Here is a 25,752-nt window from a genome sequence, read left to right as displayed (position 1 = left end):
ATAAGATACAGGCAATAGATATTAATGCATAAAAGAATATGTATATAGTTATACCACTGGCATGAATAGTAGTTTCTTGTGTGCAACAAGGAAATGCCTATTCTAGATAAGCAGATACCTATTGCACAAAGCAAGCCACGTACGAGGCTAAAATAATATGCTATTTAGGTGGCTAGTTACCACATTCAAATACGTATACGTAAGCAAAATGTGTCCTTATTTTATGCTAGACAGTTTGTAGCAATTCAAATATGTTACCGGTCTTATGTAACAACTTTGGCAGACCGCACTGTAAGCAGATATTGTTGTGGCAGTGCCTGGATGGTAAGGGTAAGGCGCACTGGGTCCTCTGTGCGGCGGTCCCAGATGATAGCAAAGAGATAGCCTGGCAAAGTTCTTAGTGTGGAGCGGTGGTGGTCATCACGGGCTGTTGGCGCTGGCAGGCGCCGATGTAGACAAGCTGCCGGAGGACCTTTGGCGCTGGCAAGCGCTGTGGAGTACCCCTTTAAGGACCAGGCCAATTTTATTTTTGCATTTTCGTTTTTTCCTCCTCGTCTTCTAAAATCCATTACTCTTTTATATTTCCATCTACAGACCCATATAAGGGCTTGTTTTTTGGGTGACAAATTGCCATTTGTAATGAAACCCCTCATTTTACCATAAAACGTACGGCGAACCCCAAAAAATATTATTATAGGGAGGAAATTTAAATGAAAACAACAATTTTGCACATTTTGGAGGGTTTTGTTTTCACACTGTACACTTTAAGATAAAAATGATGTGTTCTTTATTCTCTGGGTCAATACGATTAAAATGATACCCATGGCTAGATACTTTTATATTTTTTTACCGCTTAAAAAAAATCGAAAACCTTTTGTACAAAATCAGTAATCTAAAATTGCCCTAGTTTGACCACCTATTACTTTTTCATTTTTCCGTATATAGGGCGGTATGAGGGCTCATTTTTTGCGTCATCATCTGTACTTTTTATCAATACCACATTTGCATATATAACACTTTTAGATCATTTTTTATGAATTTTTGGGGGAATAAAATGTGACAAAAAAGCAGCATTTTTGGACTCTTTTTTTTTTTTTTTTTACGTTTATGCCGTTCGCCGTATGGGATCATTAACACTATATTTTGATAGTTCGGACATTTATGCACGCGGCGATACCAAATATGTTTATAAAAAAAAATGATTACACTTTTTATGTCCCCATAGGGGACTATCTATAGCAATCATTTGATTGCTAATACTGTTCAGTGCCATGCATAGGACATAGCACTGATCAGTATTATCGGCTATCTTCTGCTGTGGTCTGCTCAATCTCAGACCAGAGCAGGAGACACCGGGAGACGGACGGAGTCAGGTGAGGGGACCTCCGTCCGCCATTACAGATGATCGGATCCACGCGGCAGGGCTGCATTGCCGCAGGTGCCGTGATCTGTACTGACCACGGCATCTGAGGGGTTAATGGTGGACATCCGCGCGATCGCGGATGTCCGCCATTACCAGCAAGTCCCCGGCTGCTACCAGAACCTGCCGTGTATGACGCGAGCACCTCTCTGATGCTCGCAGTCATACACAGGACGTAAATGTACGTCCTGGTGCGCAAAGTACCGCCAAACCTGGACATACATTTACGTCCGTGGACGTTAAGGGGTTAAAATTGATATAATAATACAGTGGCAGCTCAACTGGTCCAGGGCATTCGTTTTTTTGGCATGGAACGGAGATTTCTGGCTCAGTAAAGGGGGAGCATCATTATTCTGCTTGAGTCCTTGAAGGGTTGTGGTAGGTTAATCGAGGCAAAAAATTCTTGGGAAGGGAGTTTATTTTCTTCTGGGGTTGTTGATGTACTTTGTTAAATAGGAAGAAGTAATAGGAGTGAAAAGCAGCTGCTATTTTGGGAGTGTCTTGGACTATGGGGGAGATTTATCAAAACCTGTCCAGAGGAAAAGTTGCTGAGTTGCCCATAGCAACTAATCAGATGGCTTCTTTCATTTTGGAAAAGGCCTCTGAAAAATGAAACACGCAATCTGATTGGTTGCTATGGGCAACTCAGGTACTTTTCCTCTGGACAGGTTTTTATAAATCTCCCCTAATGTCTTCATCAGGGCTGTGAATGGAGGTGATAAAAACTTTTTCCTTCCTTCGTTTAAGTTGGGCCATCATGAATTTAGTTGGTTTATCTTGTGAAGAACACATACCCTACAATAATAAATGTGTTAGAAATAGAAGAAAACCAATGTGGTTAACTAAAACAGTTACGAATGTGAAAAACAATAAAGAATTCAGACTACCAAAACAAAAGGTAGTGGGGAGTGATTAAAACATTATTAGCAGAAGAATACATTTTGTAAGAATATTGCAACAGAGGGATTGATTGGCATAGAATGTAAAAAGAACCAAAAATATACTTCACCTATGTAAATAATAAGAAACCTAGAACTAAAAAAGGTTGTCAGACATGATGACATGATGACATGAGAAGAGATATGTTTTATAAGTAAAAGAACCTAATTTCCTAGTCTGCCTGATTCCCACAGTAAGGCTAGGTTTCCACACAGGTTTTTATGGCGTTTTTGGCGTTTGCCACTGCAGTTTTTGAGCCAAAAGCAGAAGTGGGTTCATAAAGAAGGAGAAGTAAAAGTCCTTCTTTTTATATTTCCCGCTCCTTTTAAATACACTTTGTAGCTTTGGCTCAAAAACTGCAGTGGCAGTTTAAAAAAAAAAAAAAAAAAACACCAGAAAAAAACCTGTGTGGAAACCTAGCCTAATACCACTATTTTAGTACTGTTCATAGATTTTCCTAGCCTAAATTCAATCAATTCTATTATGTCTTTCAAAAGAGAATGGGCGATATTACATTAGATGTAATATCTAATATCCCCTATCCAAAGGATAGGAGATAAGATGCCTGATAGCGTGGTTCCCGCCGCTGGGGACCCCCGTGATCTTGCACGCAGCACCCTGTTATAATCAGTCCCTGGAGCATGTTCGCTCCGGTCTGATTACTGGCGATCACGGGGGACGTAGCATTGTGACGTCACGGCCCCGCCCCTGTGTGACAAACACGCTCCGCCCCCCCCCCCCAATGCAAGCCTATGGGAGGGGGCGTGACAGCTTTGGATAGGGGATAAGATGTCTTAGCGCCGGAGTACCCCTTTAACATTCTTCAGGATTAGGTCCCATGCTTTAAACATAATTGCCCTATATCCTGTATCCTGATCCAAATATGAGGCTTTACAAATACTGCTTGTAAAATCATATTATATAAAGTGTCCAGTGCTTTAACATTTTAGAAAAAAAAAATTATATGTTATTGAATGGTGAACTAACTCAAATCCCCATTGATTTATAAGTGTGACTAAGTTGATAATATCTACATTTTTGTATCTTCTCTATACCATATAGCGTTTTAACATATTTCCAAAGATATAAATATTCAACATTAGTTAAACTCATCTTTTAAATCAAAAATTTTAATGAAATGAATATTCTTCCAAAAAGGAGAGTCACTCACATTCTCTTTATTTTATTTATTTTTTTCTTTTACCTTCTCTCAGGCTTTATAGAACAAATTACTAGACTGCCGTGACTAACAATTTAGAAAAAGGAAAGAAGGCGCTCCATGTGTGTGATCAGCAGATCTTTTATGTGGGGGAAGGGGAGGATAATCCCAAGCCGCTTACCAAAGATGGTTGCGCGCCCACACACAACAAGGTATATGAATGGTAAGGTTCACTGCAGCCCTCCTTGGTAGATAATGGAACAGGAGTAGAATGACCGTAGAGTGAGGAGTTTGTCCGGCGCAGAGAGGAACCGTCAGGCCAAGTTAAAATCAGAGGATTTATTGAATGCAACGCGTTTCGCTGCGCATGCACAGTTTAATCAGGCAGGATGATGAAGTTGCGCATGCGCAGCGAAACGCGTTGCATTCAATAAATCCTCTGATTTTAACTTGGCCTAACGGTTCCTCTCTGCGCCGGACAAACTCCTCACTCTACGGTCATTCTACTCCTATTCCAGTGACTAACAATTTGGGAAAGAGGAGAGGGAAACATATGATAGCATTTGCATGAAAAACATAAAAATAACAACAACAACCGTACTACTTTTTTGTGGGTGGGGTAGGCCACAGTTTTTATTTTAACATATAAAATAGTACAGATTGGACCTGCAGCGTTCTGTAAACCCCGAGCCCGGGGAACAAGTCAGCCTGCATGTCTGCGAATACTAACAATAATGATGCCATGACTTAACATACAAAGGTCGCATAGAAAATAAACAAACACAAAAACAAGGGAGGGAGGGAGGGAGGGAAAAAAGGCTTGAAAAGAGGAATAAAACCGGGAAACACCAGGGTATATATTCTGAGGTGAATCCTCATTGGTTAAAATTGTTTGGCTTCTATAGGACACTTGATACATTTTTATTGGTAGGGGTGACTGTCATCCTGAAACATAAGACTGCCATGCAAATTGGGAGATACTAACCAAAACCCCAAAGCAGGGGTGGGGAGGGGAAAAGTCAAACACGGCAGTCAGAGGCACGTTCCTTATACAGTTTGGTGCCTGCCAAAAAGTGAACTTCTCTACTTCCTTGTTTAATTTGGCCCAATTCCAGACAATCAAAAAATTCTCCAGCCTTTATGCCATTTTATTAATTAGTAATTTGGGATTACTTAAAGTTTTTTTGTTTAAAGGCACACTCTCATCAGTGTCACCCACACTAATTTATTGCATGCATAGGTGCCAGTTTTATTATGATTCATATTTTTATTGTTATCTTTATTTTTATTGCTATTTATATTCTTTTCATTTTTATTTTCACTCTTGAGTTGAGTAAATGTTAATAATTTTAATCTACTTGGTGCTATTAAAGGGGTTATCCAGCATAAGGTGATTTTACTACATACCTGGCAGGCAGTAATGGACATGCTTAGGAAGGATCTGCGCTTGTCTTGGGGCTAAATGGCTATGTTGTGATATTACCATAACACAGTGGCTAGCTTTTTGTGAACTTGTATTTCCTGTTTGACTTTTCTTTTTTTTACTACAAATCTCACAATTCCATTTTCCTCCCTCCCACACATCAGCCACCCCACCCATTGAAACAAAAGACCTATGGTTTTCAATCAGGGGCCTACAGCTGTTGCCTTAGTTGCAGTTGATCTCTCTCCCACCAAGCGATCCCTCCACCCATTGAAGCAGACAGGCTCCTTGTCATCAGCTGACTAGTGAGTCAGGTCTCGGCCGCATTGCAAGCTGGGAAAAATCTGAGACAACAGTCATTTTGTATGCTGATAAAAATAAATACTGGGGTGAAAATCACAGAAGAATTGTCAGAAAACCGTCACACACAGGTACAGACACTATATTCTGAACTACATTAACTTTACAGCCCCTGTAGTATAGTCAAATAAAAGAAATTCCTGAAATACCCCTTTAAACTTGGTAGGTTCATAGACATTCTAAACGTTATCCCAGGCTGCTATGGAAGAATTTCTTTCAAGATAGGGTCATCTTTTAAGATCGACCGATGTTTGTCTAAAATACCCTTGATCTCTACCTGCGCAGGTGAAGTCAGTCATAAAATTGTATTTGTACTTGATCAAATCATTATCATTATTTTCTTTCTTTTATTATTTATATTCTTACGCCTGTCATTCTCCATACCTTCAACAACACTGTTCTCCAGATAAAATAATTTTGAACTAACCAAATCGCATTGCTTTTTTTTACTTTGTTGAATGCCTCTGATAATACAGAATTGGGGTAACCTTTATTCTTAAAACATCACATAAAATAAAGGAATGTTTTTTAAAATCATCATCATGCGTGCAATTTTTATGAACACCCACATATTGCCCATAGGGACTGTCATATACCATGGTAAAATATGTATCCATGTTGCAGGGTGATTGTTGTCATTTGTGATATATGTCCTGTAAAATGTCCATTTGTATGTACATCTTGTAAACTCAATTACCCTTACCTGTGAGTTTAGCATTTCAACAATAATTAATTCTCTTTTGATCAGGGCACCATGGAGCCTACATGTCTATCCAGCCTGGGTATAGGTATGACTAATCCTAGCAGGGGGTTCATTAAAGGACAAGTCTCACAGTAAAAAATTGTTCAGCTTTTAGTGCTGAAGGTAAAGTTATACAGGTTTGTAAATCACTTCCATTACCAGTGCTGCTTAGAAACAAGCTTTTCTGCATTCTTCTGTCTGACAGGAAATTCAGCTGTTCCAGGTTTTCATGACTTGCGACCCCCTATTCAGGCTATCAGCAGCATCCCGGGGCCGTGACGTGACAATTACCCAGAAAACCCCTGTGCTGCAGAGAGCTCCCTGTGCTCGGCCTTAGCCCCTCCCATCTGATGAATATTCACACTGTCCTCCCTCTGTTCTGCAGTGATTGGCTGAGCAGTACTGCCTATATGCCGGCTGATTCAGATCATAGCAGAGTCAGCAAACAGGCTGATTCTCTCCCCTCTCCTTGCTAATGTTTTTACACTGAGAACGGAGGAGAGGGGGGAGGGGAGGGAGCTGCCAGCATAGACCTGTCACACTGAGCACTGGGGAGAGAGGAGTGCAGGGCAGAGAAGAGGGGGAGGTGATTGTGCCACTGTAAAGCAGGAGGGAGAGGGAGTGATTTTACTGTGTAAAACTGCAGCTTCAACTCCAGGGTCCCTCTCTCTGAGCACTGAGATTACATTTTGTTTCCTCGTGGCCACCCTGCTGTATAGGGCTATGATTGGAGCTCAGTGTTATGTGGGAGTGGCTAACATAAGTTAGGGGTGGTAACAAGCTCTCTGCTCAGGCAGCTGAGAGCAGGAAATGTGAGCAGTGCATGCAGGGAAATGTAGTCTTTGAGATCACAGGCATAGCCACCATAACCAGGAAGTAACTGGAATTTATGAGCTGAATAGCCGGTGAATGGGGGGTGGAAAAAAAATCACAAACATGTCAGAGAGGTGGTAGGTGAATATACTATGGAATGGCTAGGTATTTTTTTTTTCTTTGCTGCATGGGATATCTTCTTTAACACAGCTGCTCTAGGACAGGAAAGGTAACACCATTGTAGCCAGCAAGGCACCAGCCTGGGTGTCAATAGATGAAAGAGATGTATGAAGTTGACCCAATTGGAAAATCCTATATTTTTCAATATTAAATATGGGGGTCAGGGAAGTGCGTCCCTGGCCCTATCATATATGGTTGGATTCTCCATCATATTACCTTTAAAATGAGTCCTCACATGACCCTTGTGTGTTGATCCCTGCCCAATCTGCCCGCACTGGGTAAACCGTACACAATAAGGGGGTCATGTCAGGTACCCCTAGAGAGAGGATTTGATGGAGAACCCAAATATAACAAAATTATGTGGGTGCCTGACCCATGATAAAAGTTAGGGATCATTTCCTATTTTTTGGGCATAAAGTTATCATGAGGAAGTGGGCAGCATCTATCTCTCCTCCTTGTCCTGCCCAGGGGCTGAACATAGAGGTGTCATCTGTGTATAGCAGAGTATAAAACTATGGACCTGGGGGGACTAAGGTGCGCTTGCATGGGGTACAAAATCTAATTTTGGATGCCAAACGCCATTTCCTACCAGACCCCATGGAATAGAACTCTGTAACTTTCTGTAAGTAAGGATTCTATGTTTTTCCCATTTATTTTATTTTCTGTATGGTGAAACTTTGTCTTGTTAACATCTATTTTACATGTACTGTGAATATTTTTCTTTCATAATAAATCATTCATTTATTAAGTACCGCCTTATGTCTGGTAAAACGGATGCACATTGTCCTTGAAGAGATTGAAGTTATAGTCTTAAATTTGCTTACCTGTTCGGCTACATTATAGATTTGGATTAATCTTTTTCCTGTTTTTTTTTATACTACTGGGGATAGTAGATTATATTTGGGAATTGTAGCATATCCAGATTGGATTGGTAGTTTCCTGTCGGCTTGAAATTGACAGGTGGTGGCAGCGATACCTTTTAAATTGGGTGGTTTAAGAGGGATTTTTTATCATTATTTTCGGTCTAGTGTAGACAAATAGTGATTTTATAGATAATCCTACCACCCGCACGTCTCGGTTCGTGACAGGGACATTGAGACATTTATTTGAGATAAACTTTGAGATAAACTTTTAAAATATAGGAAACTGTTCTCATCTACAGATTTGAAAGAAGTTTGTGTGCTGATATAACCTGAATGATCCTTTTTCCACTAAAAAGTCAAAAATTTTAATTTCACTTTCAGAATGATGTAGGGCAAATTGGGCCCCAGCAGAGAAGCATCAACAGTGACGTCAACTTGTTCCTGCTGTGCACGAAGCCTGCATCAGATTAAGAAGATAACAGATGAACAGGAGCACGGTTTGGGGGTAGGTAACTATCGTTATCACCAGTATCACCCACACTTCACACCTGTACCAACATGTACAGACAGTTTTCCTTTAAAGTCTGGAGCTGGAATGCTAGAAAATAAAAGTTATACTGTGGTAACATCAATCTACCCCATCTTCTGGTAAACACAAGTGCTTATATTTAATAGGAAAGGAGAAGACCAGCTCACCCCTCCCTGGACAGATGGAGCACGGATCCAGGTGCTGGACAACACCAGCAGACAGGAAAACAAAGAAATGTAGAATCCAGCTCTTGTGCAAATAAAATCCAAGATTTATTCCAATAAGACAACACAGGAACACAGGAAATTGCGCGTTTTAAGCGCAGAGAGCACTCTTAGTCATGCAACAAATAGGAGAAAGACATGGATATTTATAGGTGGAGCAATCACACCGGAACACAGGTCCTGTGGTCCGATGGTATTAACTCCTTCCAAACTTTATAACCAGAGTTCACAAAATATGCTAAGCTTTCTTAGTACATATAAAAAGCATATAAAACAGATATAGATTTGAAAAAATGGGATAAAATATTATGAAGGCTATTAAAAGAGTAAAATAAAGAAGGAGTGAAAAAATTGAAAGGTGAAAAAATGGACATATAAATAAATGCCATATTAAAAATATGTAAAAAATGGTAGGATATATGTATATGCATTCCACAGTGGAAAAGAACATCACAAATAAAGATGCACATACATGTATAAGATTGTCAAATACAGAAGCCCATGAGAATATATAAAAAAAAAATCTTGGATTTTATTTCCACAAGAGCTGGATTCTATGTTTCTTTGTTTCCCTTATATTTAAAGGGGTATTCCGGGCAAAAACATCTTATCCCCTATCCCGCTTCTATGCGGAGCTGCGTCTCTAGTTTAGGAAACCTCAGAGTTTCTAGGACTGGGGACGTGACGTCACACCACGCCCCCTCCATTGATGTCTATGGGAGGGGGCGTGATGGCCATCACGTCCCCTCCCATAGACATGAATGGAGGGGGCGTGGCATTACGTCACGTCTCCAGTCCCAGAAACCCGGAGGTTTCCGAAATTAGAGATGCAGCTCCGCATAGAATGCGGGTGCTGCAGGGAGATTGCAGGGGTCCCAGCAGCGCCTCCCCCCCCCCCCCCGTGATCAGACATCTTATCCCCTATCCTTAAGATGTTTTTGCCCGGAATACCCCTTTAATAAGAACTCTTTTTCTGCCCAATAGTAAACTTCAAAATTGCTTATACATTCCAAGCCCACTTATTCTAAATCCACACTGGAACTGCATTCAAATATTAAAACATAAATGTTAGAATGACCATTTTAATAAGCAACAATGTGTCTATCATGAATAAAGGCAATTTAAGCCATTTTATCTATAATTTATTATGGTAGGTAGAGAAAAGTATTTAAAGTGTCATCATTTCACAAGCTTAGTCGTTACTAAGGCAACTTTAAATTCTGTAAATCAGGGGATTTTATATTTCATTATATGAGGTTTCTGGAAAATGTGAAGAAATTCTATTTTGCTGAAGCGGTAGAAGAACAGTAGGTTAAATTCAGTGGCAATTTAAATAGAGAAAACAGACATGGTCGCACATCCACAACATGCACAATGATCTAATGTTTCTCAGCAAATATATTAAACTAACAGTTCATTAGTGTACTTTAAAGGAGTACTCCGATGCACCACCACAATGTAGCCCATTAACTTACCTTTTCAACGACCCCTCAATCATCTTAAATGGCCCAGCCGTTCTCCTCTTATGGCTGCCCGAAGTTTCTGCTAAAAACTACATCTCCCAGCATGCCCACTCCTGACATCCGGCCAGCTCCTGCCTAAAGGGAGGATTGCGCATGCGCAGAATGTAAGCGCTGATTGGAAGGCAGCGCAGAGATAGGCGTTTGCAGAGCTGAGCCTATGGCAGCTCAGCTCTGCGAATATATGAATATATTACTGAGAAGGGGAGTGGCCGACTCGGGACTGGGAGGCAGAGCCCGCAGTGACTCATGGGAGCGATGAGTCACCGGGCTAAGATGGCGGCGGTGCCTAAGAAGCAGCGGTCGAGCGTCATGGATTGAAGAAAAAGGAGCCAGCTTCTGGTCGGAGAAGAAATGTGGGAGAAGACCAGGAAAAGAGCCATATGGATAAGGTAAGTAATTTACAATGTTATATAACTTTGTTTTAGGCTTAGTTTGCCCTTAAAACAACGAGCATCGGAGTACTCCTTTAAGATCATGAAGTGCAAGCCCGCTAGCCACGTCATGGCTACATGTAAGTAGCGGGTCCCTAATGTCCCTAGCATAAAATGGCATAGCACTGAGCGGCAACCACCACTGCCGCAACACCAGTGCCCACAGGGGGAACAACCCACTGGCAGAGCAGCTCCAATGCCACTCAAACCAGTCCCAGGGCCTCCCTCCCCACAGACACGGTGCCGCGGCAGCAATGGACGCCGTACAGCACCACACCAGTGTGAACAAGGTTTAAAAGCTCACTCACCATGTGCTCTCAGTCTGAGACTGGGAGTCTGCCAGAAAGAAAGGGGCCCTGTGCAGCTTCCTATTAATTTATATATGCCTGGGCTGAGGGCGAGGGGCAGAGTGCTGACCAAGTAAAAAAAAAAAAAAAAAAAGGAGGGGGATAGAAAACACAATGAGAATTCAAATAGAGAAAACAGACATGGTCGCACATCAACACATGCACAATGATCTAATGCTTCTCAGCAACATTTATTAAACTAACAGGTCGGTAGTTTACTTTATGATCATGAAGTGCAAACCCGGTAGCCACATCACAGCCACCTGTAAGTAGGGGATCCCTAACGTCCCTAGCATAAAATGCCACAGCACTGAGCGGCGACCACCACCGCCGCAATACCAGTGTCCACAGGGGGAACGACCCACTGGCAGAGCAGCCCCAATGCCACTCAAACCAGTCCCAGGGCCACGCCTCCCCACAGACACGGCGCTGCGGCAGCAATGGGGGCCGCACAGCACCACACAAGTGTGATGCCGCACAGTCCCACACCCGTTTTGTTTTACAATTGTAGTCTGTCACCTCTTTCATAGCCAGCACTCCACCTCATTCCGCCCATGCATTTTTAATTAGCAGGAGACTGTATATGGGATTTCTCCTAGCATTCTCCCAGCCCTCTGGCAGGGAGCACATAGTAGGTTTTTGCACTGGTGTGGTACTCTGTGTCAGCCATTGTTTCTGTGATACTCTGTCTGTGGGGTGGTGTGGCCCAGAGCCAGGGGCTTGGTTGGGCAGCAGTGGGGCTGCCTGGCCACTGGGTCATTCCCCCAGTGGGCTTGGTGTTTCGGAGGCAGTGGTCGCCACCCGGCGCTACGCCAGTGTTACGTTAGGGACCCACTTGACGTGGCGAGTGGGCTTGTACTTTTTGATCAAAATGTACACAAACAACCTGTTAGTTTTTGAATTTATGCTGAGAAGCAAGTAGATCAAAATACAAATTGTGGATGTGAGGCTGTTTTTCTGTTTGTCTATTTTTGTTTTATAAATTCAGTGGCAATTACAAACTGGGGCTCAGTAAAGAGTCAAATAAATTTGCAAATGTATTGATTTGTACCACAATTTTTTGGTAAAAATGTAGCCTAAAGTAAGCCAAACAATAGTTGGTGTAAGTAACAGTGTCTAACTCTTAAAGTGTTAACCCCTTCATGACCCAGCTAGTTTTGGCCATTATGACCCAGTCCATTTTTTTCAAATCTGACATGTGTCTCTTTAACCCCTTAACCTCTTGGGGACGAAGGGCATACAGGTACACCCTTGCTCCCTGGTACTTAACACCTTAACGACGAAGGACATATATTTACGTCCTCCGCCGGCTCCCGCGATATGCCGCGGGGTCACACAGTCAGCGGCCGGGCCCGCGGCTAAAACAGGACATCACCGATCGCGATCGTGAAATCGCGGCGTCCCGAACAGTTTACAGGACACCGGGAGGACCCTTACCTGCCTCCACGGTGTCCGATCGGCGAGGGACTGCTCCGTGCCTGAGATCCGGGTAGGAGCAGTCAAGCGCCGAAAACACTGATCACAGGCGTGTTAATACACGCCAGTGATCTGTGCAAAAGATCAGTGTGTGCAGTGTTATAGGTCCCTATGGGAGCTATAACACTGCAAAAGAAAAGTTTAAAAAAGTGTTAATAAAGGTCATTTAACCCCTTCCCTAATAAAAGTTTGAATCACCCCCCTTTTCCCATAAAAAAAATAAGACAGTGTAAATAAAAATAAACATATGTGGTATCGCCGTATGCGTAAATGTTCGAACTATAAAAATATATCATCAATTAAAACGCATGGTCAATGGCATACACGTAAAAAAATTCCAAAGTCCAAAATAGTGTATTTTTGGTCACTTTTTATACCATTAAAAAATGAATAAAAAGTGATCAAAAAGTCCGATCAAAACAAAAATGGTACCGATAAAACCTTCAGATCACGGCGCAAAAAATGAGCCCCATACCGCCCTGTACATGGAAAAATAAAAAAGTTATAGGGGTCAGAAGAGGACATTTTAAATGTGTAAATTTTCCTGCATGTAGTTATGATTTTTTTCCAGAAGTAAAACAAAATGAAACCTAGGGTACCATTTTAACCGTATGGACCTACAGAGTAATGATAAGGTGTCAGTTTTACCGAAATATGCACTGTGTAGAAACGGAAGCCCCCAAAATTTACTAAATTGCATTTTTTCTTCGATTTTGTCGCACAATGATTTTTTTTCTGTTTCGCCGTGAATTTTTGGGTAAAATGACTACTGTCACTGCAAAGTAGAATTGGTGACGCAAAAATAAGCCATAATATGGATTTTTAGGGTTATGATTTTTAAAAGGTAAGGGGGAAAAAACGAAAGTGCAAAAACTGAAAAACATTGCGTCCTTAAGGGGTTAAGGACCAAGGGCATACCTGTACGCCTGTGGGAATTTTGGTCCCCGCTGCGAGGCACCCATGCGAGGCACCCCATGCAAATGCCCAGGGGGTCCTGAGAACCCCCATATCGGTGATCGCCGCAAATCGCCGGTGAATTCACACCGACGATTTGCGGCTATTCCGGGTAATACGGGTCTCCAGTGACCCAGAAAATAAAGGGGATCGGGGTTGTCCAAGAAACCCATGATCCTTCTGAAAAGATAGGAGTGAGGTGGCAGGGGTGCCACCCCTCCTATCCCTGCTATTGGTCATCTAGAAGTGACGACCAATAGCAGATCGGGGGCGGGGGGGGTTAGGTTAGCTTTCGGTTTCCCTGTTCTGCCCACCCACAATAGGCCGGGTAGAATGGGGAAACCGACGAGGACCGGCTCCGAAATCCACTTACCCATCGGCGGCAGCAGCGAGCGGCGAACGGCGGCAGAAGAGGACAGCTATGCGGCTCCCTGGATCCTACAGAAGCCGGTGAGTTGCCTAGCAACATCTGGAGAGCTACAGTTTGAGACCACTATTCAGTGGTCTCTAAACTGTAGCCCTCCAGATGTTGCAAAACTACAACTTCCAGCATGACAAGACAGCTGTTTGGGCATGCTGGGATTTCTAGTTTTGCAACAGCTGGAGGGTCACAGTTTGGAGATCACTGTGCAGTGATCTCTAAACTGTGGCCCTTTAGATCTTGCAAAACTACAACTCCAAGCATGCCCACACAGCAGTTTGCTCTCTGGGCATGCTGGGATTTGTAGTTTTGCAACATCGGGAGGTCCATAGTTTGGAGATCACTGTGCAGAGGTCTCTAAACTGTAGCCCTCCAGATGTTGCAAAATTGAAAATCCCAGCATGCCCAAACAGCAAACAGCATGCTGGCATGCTGGGAGTTGTAGTTGTGTACCTCTAGCTGTTGCATAACTACATCTCCCAGCATGTCCTTTGGTGATCAGTACATGCTGGGAGTTGTAGTTTTGTAACAGCTGGAGGCACACTGAAGGTTTTCCAACCAGTGTGCCTCCAGCTGTTGCAAAACTACAATTCCCAGCATGCACGGTCTGTTAGTACATGCTGGGAGTTGTAGTTTTGAAACAGCTAGAGGTTTGCCCCCCATGTGAATGTACAGGGTACATTCACACGGGCGGGTTTACAGTGAGTTTCCTGCTTCAAGTTTGAGCTGCGGCAAATTTTAGCAGCAGCGCAAACTCCTAGAGGGAAACTCACTGTAACCCGCCCGTGCTAATGTACCCTAAAAACACTACACTAGACTAACACATAATAAAGTGGAAAACACTAAACATACACCCCCTTACCCCAATAAAAATGAAAAACGTGTCGTACGGCAGTGTTTCCAAAACATATCCTCCAGCTGTTGCAAAACAACAACTCCCAGCATTTCGGGACAGCATGTGACTGTCCAGGAATGCTGGGAGTTTAGCAACAGCTGGAGGCACTCTGTTTGGGAATCACTGGCGTAGAATACCCCTATGTCCACCCCTATGCAATTTCTAATTTAGTCCTCAAATGCGCATGGCGCTCTCTCACTTTAGAGCTCTGTCGTATTTCAAGGAAATAGTTTAGGGCCATATGGGGTATTTCCATACTCGGGAGAAATTGCACTACAAATTTTGGGGGCTTTTACTCCTTTTACCCCTTATAAAAAGGAAAAGTTGGGGGCTACACCAGCCTGTTAGTGTAAAAAAATGAAAAATGTTATACTAACATGCTGGTGTTGCCCCATACTTTTTATTTTCACAAGCGATAAAAGGAAAAAAAGACCCCCAAAATTTGTAACGCAATTTCTCCTGAGTACGGAAATACCCCATACCCCACGTAAAATGCTCTGCGGGTGCACAACAAGGCTCAGGAGTGAGACTATGCACACTATATACATTTGAGGCCTAAATTGGTGATTTGCACAGGGGTGGCTGATTTTACAGCGGTTATGACATAACCGCAAAAAAATAAATACCCACCTGACCCCATTTTTTAAACTACACCCCTCACGGAATGTAACAAGGGGTATAGTGAGCCTTAACACCCCACAGGTGTTCAAAGAATTTTCATTAAATTTGGATGGGAAAATGCTGGTGTTACCCTAAATTTTTCATTTTCACAAGGGGAAATAGGAAAAAATCCCCCCAAAATTTGTAATCCCATTTCTTCTGAGTAAGAACATACCACATATGTGGATGTAAAGTGCTCTGCGGGTGCAGTACAATGCTCAGAAGAGAAGGAGTGCCATTGAGCTTTTGGAGAGAATTGTGACCCCACATGTGACCCCATTTTGGAAACTACACCCCTCATGTAATGTAGTAAGGGGTACAGTGAGCATTTACGCCCCACAGGTGTCTGAAAGATTTTTGGAACAGTGGTCCGGGAAAATGAAAAATTTAATTTTTCATTTGCACAGCCCACTGATCCAAAGATCTGTCAAATGCCAGTGGGGTGTAAATACTCACTGCACCACTTATTAAATTCTGTGAGGGGTGTTGTTTCCAAAATGGGGTCACATGTGGGGGGGGGGGTCCACTGTTCTGGCACCACGGGGGGCTTTGTAAACGCACATGGCCCCTGATTTCCATTCCAAACTAATTCTCTCTCTAAAAGCTCAATGGTGGTCCTCCTCTTCTGAGAATTGTAGTGCGCCAGCAGAGCACTTGACGTCCACACATGGGGCTTTTCCATACTCAGAAGAAATGGAGTTACACATTTTGGGGGTCATTTTCTCCTATTAACCTTGTAAAAATATAAAATATGGGGAAAAAACAGCATTTTAGTGAAATTTTTTTTCATTTATACATCCAACTTTAACAAAAAGTCGTCAAACACCTGTGAGGTGTTAAGGCTCAGTGTACCCCTTGTTATGTTTCTTGAGGGGTGTAGTCTCCAAAATAGTATGCCATGTGGGGCTTTTTCTGCTGTTCTAGCACCATAGGGGCTTCCTAAATGCAACATGCCCCCCAAAAACCATTTCAGCAAAATTTGCTTTACAAAAGCCAAATCTGACTCCTTCTCTTCTGAGCATTGTAGTGCGCCCACATAGCATTTTACGTCCTAACATGGGGTATTTCCATACTTAGAAGAGTTGGGGTTACAAATAATGGGGGGCATTTTCTCCCATTACCCTTTGTAAAAATGGTAAATTTGTGGGGAAAAACTGCACTTTAGTGAAATTTTTTTTTTCATTTACACATCCAACTTTAACGAAAAGTCGTCAAACACCTGTGGGGTGTTAAGGCTCACTGGACCCCTCATTAGGTGCCTTGAGGCGTGTAGTTTCCAAAATGGTATGCTATGTGGGGGGTGTTCTGCTGTTCTGGCACCATATGGGCTTCCTAAATGCGACATGCCCCCCAAAAACCATTTCAGCAAAATGTGCTTTCCAAAAGCCAAATGGGACTCCTCTTCTGAGCATTGTAGTTCGCCTGCAGAGCATTTTACGTCCTAACATATGGTATTTCCATACTCAGAAGAGATGGGGTTACAAATTTTGGGGGCCATTTTCTCCCATTACCCTTTGTAAAAATGGAAATTTTGGGGAACAAAACTGCACTCTGGTGAAATTTTTTTTTTTTCCATTTACACATCTGTGGGGTTTTAAGGCTCACTGGACCCCTCATTATGTGCCCTGAGGGGTGTAGTTTCCAACATGGTATTCCATGTGGGGTTTTTTCTGCTGTTCTGGCACCATAGGGGCTTCCTAAATGCGACATGCCCCCCAAAAACCATTTCAGCAAAATTCACTCTCCAAAATCCCATTGTTGCTTCTTCCCTTCTGAGCCCTCTACTGCGCCCGCTGAACACTTGACATACACATATGAGGTATTTCCTTACTCGAGAGAAATTGGGTTACACATTTTGAGGGGCTTTTTCTCCTATTACCCCTTGTAAAAATTCAAAAACTGGGTCTACAAGAACATGCGAGTGTAAAAAATTAAGATTTTGAATTTTCTCCTTCACTTTGCTGCTATTCCTGTGAAACCTAAAGGGTTAACACACTTACTGAATTTTGAATACTTTGAGGGGTGCAGTTTTTATAATGGGGTCATTTTTGGGGTATTCCTAATATGAAGGCCCTTCAAATCCACTTCAAAACTGAACTGGTCCCTGAAAAATTCAAATTTTGAATATTTTGTGAAAAATTGGAAAAAGATTGCTGAACTTTGAAGCCCTCTGATGTCTTCCAAAAGTAAAAACATGTCAACTTTATGATGCCAACATAAAGTAGACATATTGTATATGTGAATCAATATATAAGTTCTTTGGAATATCCATTTTCCTTACAAGCAGAGAGCTTCAAATTTAGAAAAATGCTAAATTTTCAATTTTTTCATAACATTTTGGACTTTTTCACCTAGAAATGATGCAAGTATCGACAAAAATGTACCACTAACATAAAGTAGAATTTGTCACGAAAAAACAATCTTGGAATCAGAATGAAAAGCAAAAGCATCCCAGAGTTATTAATGCTTAAATTGACAGTGGTCAGATGTGCAAAAAACGCTCTGGTCTTTAAGGTTAAAATGGGTTTGGTCCATGAGCCCTTAAGGACCAGGGTTTTTTCCGTTTTTGCATTCTTTTAGTTTTTCCTCCTTAACTTTAAAAAATCTTAACTCTTTCAATTTTGCACCTAAAAATCCATATGATGGCTTATTTTTTGCACCACCAATTCTACTTTGTAATGACGTCAGTCATTTTACCCAAAAATCTACGGCAAAACGTTAAAGAAAATCATTGTGAGACATAATTGAAAAAAAAAAATGCCATTTTGTAATTTTGGGGGCTTCCGTTTCTACACAGTACATTTTTCGGTAAAAATTACACCTTCTCTTTATTTTGTAGGTCCATACGATTAAAATGATACCCTACTTATATAGGTTTGATTTTGTCGTGCTTCTGGAAAAAAAATCATAACTACATGCAGGAAAATGTATACATTTAAAATTGGCATCTTCTGACCCCTATAACTTTTTTTTATAATATAAAAAGTGACCAAAAATGCGCTATTTTGGACTTTTGAATTTTTTTGCACGTACCCATTGACCGTGCGGTTTAATTAATGATATATATGTTTGTAATTCGGACATTTCCGCACGCGGCGATACCACATATGTTTATTTTTATTTACACAGTTTTTTTTTTTGTTTTAATGGGAAAGGGGGGGGGGGTTGATTCAAACTTTTATTAGGGAAGGGGTTAAATGATCTTTATTCACTTTTTTTTGCCCTTTTTTTCAGTGTTATAGCTCCCATAGGGGGTTTAAAACACTGCACACACTGATCTTTTACACAGATCAGTGGCTTTTCATAGGAAACCAGTGATCGATGATTCTGCCGCTTGACTGCTCATGCCTGGATCTCAGGCACTGAGCAGTCATTCGGCGATCTGACAGCATGGAGGCAGGTAGGGACCCTCCAGCTGTCCTGTAAGCTGTTCGGGATGCTGCGATTTCACTGCGGAGATCTCGAACAGCTACCTGAGCTAACCTGCAACGTTTTAGTTTCACTTTAGACACAGCAATCAACTTTGAACGCCGCGTCTAAAGGGTTAATAGCGTGCAGCACCGCGATTAATGCCGCGCGCTATTAGCCACGGGCCCCGACGTTGTTAGCCGTGGCCCTGCGATATAGAACGGGAGCGGACTCATGACATACCGGTACGTCATGGGTCCTTAACAGGTTAAAGGGGTACTCCGGCACTAAGACATCTTATCCCCTATCCAAAGGATAGGGGATGAGATGCCTGATCGCGGGGGTCCCACTGTTGGGGACCCCCGTGATCTTCCACGCCGCACTCCGTTAGAATCAGCCCCCGGAGCGTGCTCGCTTTGGGTCTGATTACTGGCGATCACGGGGACGGAGCATAGTGACATAACGGCTCCGCCCTCGTGTAATGTCACACTCCGCCCCCTCAATGCAAGCCTATGAGAGGGGGCGTGACAGCATGTACACTGTGCTCGTGATGTCAGCAGAGAGCTCTGTGTTCCAAAAAGAAAATAATTTCTTCTGCAGTATTCAGCAGCTAATAAGTACTGGAAGGATTAAGATTTTTTTATAGAAGTAATTTACAAATCTGTGCTTAAGAAGAAAATGAAAGGTCGGCACTCACCGGATTTCCAATTCAGCAGGTTTTATTGCACAATACTCACAGCCATAGCACAGTTCTAGGGGAGACGACGGATGGTGACAAAGGGGGGTACCACAGAGAGGCGACACCAGTGTTTCGCACTTAGTAGTGCTTCAACGGGCCTAACTCTACACCGGAACGTGTCATCATCTTATACAGGTGAGTTTAGTAATTGGACCTATCACCATTAAACACACCTTGTGACGTTAATGGTATCATCTACCAAAGTGCATAAGTCACTGAGCCGACCCCCTGGGCGACCTATCGTGGCGGGGATCGGCTCGGTGACTGAGCACTTGTCCCAGTATATAGATTTTTTGCTTTGTCCCATTTTGCCTACTATTCCAGCGTATATCAAAGACACTGGTCACCTATTGTCCATAGTGAATGACCTTCCATGGGAAGAAGGTTGGAGCTTATGTTCCATCGATGTCACTAGCCTGTATACCCGTATCCCCTATGATACGGGTGTACAGGCTGTGATTGAGATCTTAAAAAGAACAGAGAACTCTGAACAGTATATTCAGTTTGTACAAGATGCTCTTAGGTTCATTCTACACAACAGTACCTTTGTGTATGAAGGTGGATGGTATAGACAGGACACCTATACCCCGATGGGGACACCGGTGTCCTGTACACATGCTAATCTATATTTAGCTAATTTTGAGAATAGCATAGCATATATCATCGACAACCCATTCATTAAATATATAAAAATGTATGTTCGATTCGTGGATGATATTCTGTTAGTATGGTCAGGGACCAAAAATCTATTCTACCAGTTTGTAGATTACCTAAACGATGCCAAGGGTTACAATATGGCGTTTACACACCAATATGGTGGAGACACATTAGAATTCCTAGACATCAAATTGACAGTAAAACGAGGGAAACTAATAAGTGAAGGCTACAGAAAGGATGTGGCAAAGAACACGACACTACCAAAGTTCGTATACACAAGCAGTTAAAAATGGTATCCCATATGGACAATTTCTACGTTTAAAAAGAAATAACACACAAGATTCAACATACCAGAAACAGGCAACAGAATTAGAAAAAAGACTAGAAGAACGCAACTATCCAGTAGATTTAATAAAGAAAGGGAGACAGAAAGCAGATAGAAAAAATAGAGAAGAGTTGTGCAGAAAAAAACAAAAAAAACGCACCATTAAATAGGTTCACGTTCACATTTCAAAATTCACCTGCAAATAAAACGATAGAGAGAGCAATCAGGAGGAACTGGTATATACTAGAGACAGATGAAGATCTTAAAGAAATGGCAGGAAATAAACCATTAATCTCCTATAGGAAAACTAGAACAATAGGTGAAGTATTGAAACAAGCACAGAATACACAAAAAGAAAATGAAAAAAAGAGAAAAACAGACTGGTTAACTAGCCATATACCAACAGGGAATTTTCAATGTAAAAATTGTAACTTCTGTAAATACAACCTTGGCTTGCAAACATTCAGAATATGTCCAATCACCCATACGGTTAGCGAACTTATTACGTGTAAGTCAAAAAATGTTGTTTATGTCATATTCTGCCCATGCGGCTTCTACTATATAGGAAAAACAATCAGACAAATGTGCGCTAGAATTAGAGAGCACTTTTACTCTCTGCGTACTAAAAAGGGGGCTCCCAGGTTTATTTCCCACGTAGTAGAAGCCTATGGAGGAAGTCGCGAATCTTTAAGATTCGCAGGAATAGAAAAAGTTGCTGCACGGCCGGGACTGAGATCTGATAAAAACCTCCTTAGAAGAGAGACACAATGGATAATTGCTACCGATGCAACAGGAGTCTTAGTACTTAATGATAAAGTCGACGTCTCAGTTTGCTTCTAGAGGGTTTTTATGATACCAGTCTTGGCAGTCTGAACAACGAGCTAGATCAAAGTAGGAGAAAGCTTGATAAAGCAACCTCCCCTCCTTCTTTTAACGTCACAAGGTGTGTTTAATGGTGATAGGTCCAATTACTAAACTCACCTGTATAAGAAGATGACACGTTCCAGTGTAGAGTTAGGCCCGTTGAAGCACTACTAAGTGCAAAACACTGGTGTTGCCTCTCTGTGGTACCCCCCTTTGTCACCATCCGTCGTCTCCCCTAGAACTGTGCTATGGCTGTGAGTATTGTGCAATAAAACCTGCTGAATTGGAAATCCGGTGAGTGCCGACCTTTCATTTTCTTCTTATGCACTGATGTCATATTCTACGTGAGTCCGAGCACCACCGAATCCTCCCCCCGCAACAGCAACTTAGTATCCATCAGCTCCCAGGTACAGAAGTTGGCAGTGCCGAACATCTTCTACATAATTTACAAATCTGTTTAACATTCTGGCACCAGTTGATTTAAAAAAAAAAAAAAATTCCACCGGAGTACCCCTTTAACCCCTTAAGGATGCAGGACATACTCAAACGGCCCCTTTTAAGAGTCCTTAAGGACTCAGGACGTTTGAGTACGTCCTGTCAAATCCCGGCCCCCCGCCGCTAGCTGGAGGGGAGCCGGTGCACGGTGCCTGCTGAAATCGTTCAGCAGGCATCGCGGCATATCGCCCAGGGGGGTCATGATGACCCCCCATGTCGGCGATCGCAGCGCATCGCTCGTCAATTCAGACGAGCGATGCGCTGTGATTCCGTTCCCTGCCACCGGAGGTGTGCCGGAGGAGGTCCGGAGATCACTGCAGGGCGCTGGTAACTACTTACTGGCATTCTGCAGCAGTTCCGGGTCATCAGGGTCACGTGTGACCCTGTGACCCGGATATAGATGATGAATGGTGGTGTAATATACACCACCAATCATCATCAGTTCTGTACTGGGGGCTGGCATTGTTGCCACCGCCCCCACTACAGTGTGATTGGGTGGCCAAAGTGGCCACACCAATCACAGTGTAATGGGAGGGGATGGTGGGGGCTAGGAGCATGTTGCTCCATTCTGCCCGCCATTTCACAGAGATCTGGTGAGCAGGACGGAGCCCCGTGCTGCCCACCATCCCCTCAGTAAAAAAAAAGTGCCCCTTGCTCCCTTTCTGTGGCCCCTTGGCACAGAAATCCCCTAGGGTTAGCTTTAGATTAGGTAGGGACAGGTTAGGGTTAAAAAAAAAAAAAGTTTTTTTTTTTTGGTGTACCTCAGTGAGTGTCCGTGGGTCCGTAGCACCTTTAGCTGCGTGACCCCGGCCGTGCTGGGTCGCTGCGGTCTGCCGCCAGCGTTTTTTTTTGGCGCAGATCTTTTTTTTTTTCCCACAAGCGTGTGTGTGGACCCTCTTAGTTATAAAAGAACGGTCCGCCACCATTTGTTAAAGCCCACCCGTTTTTTTTGTGGTGCCGGTGCTTTTTTTCGGGTTTTCTAGCGCTTTTTTGCACCCATAGGCGGCCTGTGCCACCAGTAGCAGGCGTGTACTGTGTGGACGGACCGTACCTGTGTGTGCGGCGTGCCTCACCGCTGTCAGTGATTTATCACTGATCAGCGTTTTTTTTGTGGTAAAGGCACTTTTTTCGGTTAATGTTTTTTTTTTTGCACCCATAGGCGGTCCGTGCCACCAGTGGCAGGCGCGTACTGTGTGGACAGACCGTACCTGTGTGTGCAGCCTGTCCCACCGCTGTCAGTGATTTATCACTGATCACCATTTTTTTTGGGGTTCAGGTGGGTGCATTTTTTCGGGGTTAAGCGTTTTTTTTATTTTATTTTTCGTTTTTTTGTGTGTGGGGGTCTGTGTACAAGCCACCAGCCACTGTTCTGGGCTGAGTGGCCGGACCCCCCATTGACTTCTGCGCCCCCTGCCGCCACAAGCGCTAATCAGTGCGCACACCACTGATTAGATAAACACTTTTTTTGGGCGCAGGGCTTTTTTTACGCTAGAAGTCCCCTTTTAAAAAAAGAAGTCCCCTTTTTATATATTTTTTTATTTTCTGTTTGGGCGGGTTAGTTTAGTTAGGTTAGGTTAGGGCGGGTTAGGGAGGTAGTATCGCACCACACCACACGCAGCACATACACAAATAAAGTTTCCCCCCCCCCCATACACACAAACCCCCGTAACCACATTAGAGTAGGGAAATGGCCCGCAGAGAGTTTTCGGTTTTCGGTGGAGGAGGCATATGCCATACTTGCCTCCGACTCTGAAAGCATCTCAGAGGACGATGAAGACCCCACCTTCCTTATTTCATCGTACTCCTCATCATCTAGTTCAGATGATGAGCCACCATGCGGCGCCGCAAACCTACTCTGCCCTTGACCCTGTGCCCCATGCTAGTATGAGTCCCCCTGGCGCTCATACTAGTGAAGCCCCCCAGCCAAGTTCACTGGTACATTGTACCGTAGAACTTGTCTGGACTCAGCCAGCGGATAACGATCCTGTGATTCCTGAGTTTGTTGGCAACTCAGGAATCAAAATTAACATTGTCGGGTTCACTAAAATGGACTTTTTCGGTAATTTTTTCAGTGACGACTTTGTTAATTTGATGGTTACACAGACGAATCTGTATGCCCAACAGTTCGTCGCCGCTAACCCGGTCTCATTTTTAGCTAGACCCGGCAGCTGGACTCCAGTCGATGCAGCCGAAATGAGGACCTTTTGGGGCCTCGTGCTGCATATGGGTCTCGTTAAAAAACTATTAAATATATAAATATATATATTATATATAATATTGTCAGGCAATATTGGAGTGGGGACGTCCTTTACCAGACACCCCTCTACAGTATGGCCATGACACGTCCCCGGTTTGAGGCCATTCCGAGATGTTTGCATTATGCTGATAATGCGGCATGTCCCCCCCGAACTGATCCTGCGTATGAACGCCTGTATAAAATCATGCCGGTCATCAATCACTTCGGGGCCAGATTTTGGGAGGCCTATGTCCCGGGGCGGGAGGTCGCTATTGATGAGTCTCTCATCAGCTTCAAGGGGAGACTCAGCTTCCGGCAATACATCCCTACCAAGCGAGCGCGGTATGGCGTGAAGATGTATAAACTTTGCGAGAGTACCTCCGGGTACACTTGCAAGTTTATAGTGTATGAGGGACGAGATTCCCGTTTTGAACCCCCAGAATGTCCCCCCACTCTGGGTGTTAGCAGGAAAATCGTTTGGGGCCTTTTGCACTCATTGCTAGATAAAGGTTACCACCTTTACGTCAATAACTTTTATACTAGTATCCCTCTCTTCACATCCCTCGCCGCCAGATCCACGGTCGCTTGTGGGACAGTCCAGAAGAATCAAAGAGGCCTTCCGCCCCACCCCCTACATGCTCCTATCCCCCGGGGTGAGTCCCGTGCCTTTTCCCATGAGAACCTGTTGTTGGTCCGGTATAAGGACAAGAGGGATGTCCTTATGCTCACCACTATTCATGGGAACGGCAGCACCCCTGTCCTTGTGCAAGGTACCGCGGGACCGGTCCTCAAGCCCGATTGTATTCTGGACTACAATCGGTATATGGGAAGAGTTGATTTTTCTGATCAAGTCCTCAAGCCATATAATGCCATGCGGAAAACATGTGTATGGTATAAAAAGGTTGCAGTCTACATGGTACAGGTTGCCATGTACAACTCTTTTATACTTTACAAGTACGCTGGCAACACAGGGACATACCTGCAGTTCCAAGAGGTAGTTCTAAGGGCCCTCATCTTTGGTGACCGCCAAGGAGCGGGTCAGAGCACCTCTGGAACTTTAGGTCCCCGGATCGTCCCGGGCCAACACTTTCCTGGTGTGATCCCCAACACTAGAAGGTCGGGACGAACCCAGAAGAAATGCAGAGTGTGTCACAGGAAGGGGAGTCAGAGGGACACCACCATTCAGTGTGACACTTGCCCAGATAATCCGGGCCTCTGCATAGGCTGCTTCAGGGAGTATCACACTTCCATGGAGTACTAAATTTTCCATCCTTTGCCTTAATTTTCATTCCCCAGAATTCGGCTCCAATGTACCAGTCCAGGGTACATTGACTTTCAAATTTTATAACAAAATACCCTACCCTCCCAAAAAAAAAAAAAAAACTTTTTCCCAATACCCCAATATCTTTTTTATTCTTCCCCCTAAAAAATGGGTCATGGGACACAGAGTCAACAGCATTGGAGGTTTGCAGTTGCCTCAAATGCGCAACGCTCTCTCTCCCCACCTGAGCGGGTTGCGCATTTGAGGTAACAGAATAGGGACGGCCCCACACATCCCCTTCCCAGAAAGATGATTCAGAGTATAGGGTTTGCGGCGGGCATCATTTTTATTTTTGGCTGTACTCTGGGTCATCATTCTGGGAAAATAATTGGCATATCAGTAAAATTG

The 25,752-nt window shown here is 43.3% G+C and overlaps 1 protein-coding gene across 2 annotated transcripts in view; it reads left to right on the top strand.

Annotated features, from left to right (window-relative positions):
• LOC130283890 (alpha-aspartyl dipeptidase-like) overlaps positions 1-25,752 on the top strand; it is a 287,142-nt gene that overhangs the window by 69,832 nt on the left and 191,558 nt on the right. The window contains exon 2 of one of the 2 annotated variants that reach the window (XM_056533576.1): positions 8,281-8,404. In XM_056533576.1, the coding sequence (XP_056389551.1) occupies positions 8,382-8,404 (23 nt within the window). In that variant the 5' untranslated portion in view covers positions 8,281-8,381. Of the gene's footprint in view, positions 1-8,280; positions 8,405-25,752 lie in introns of those variants that run through there. The other variant, XM_056533579.1, reaches the window with a different exon arrangement.

This window comes from Hyla sarda, chromosome 8, assembly GCF_029499605.1.
Source record: "Hyla sarda isolate aHylSar1 chromosome 8, aHylSar1.hap1, whole genome shotgun sequence".
Lineage (NCBI taxonomy): Eukaryota > Metazoa > Chordata > Amphibia > Anura > Hylidae > Hyla > Hyla sarda.
The sequence above is the reverse complement of the archived record's forward strand: the minus strand, read 5'-3'. Positions and strand labels throughout refer to the sequence as shown.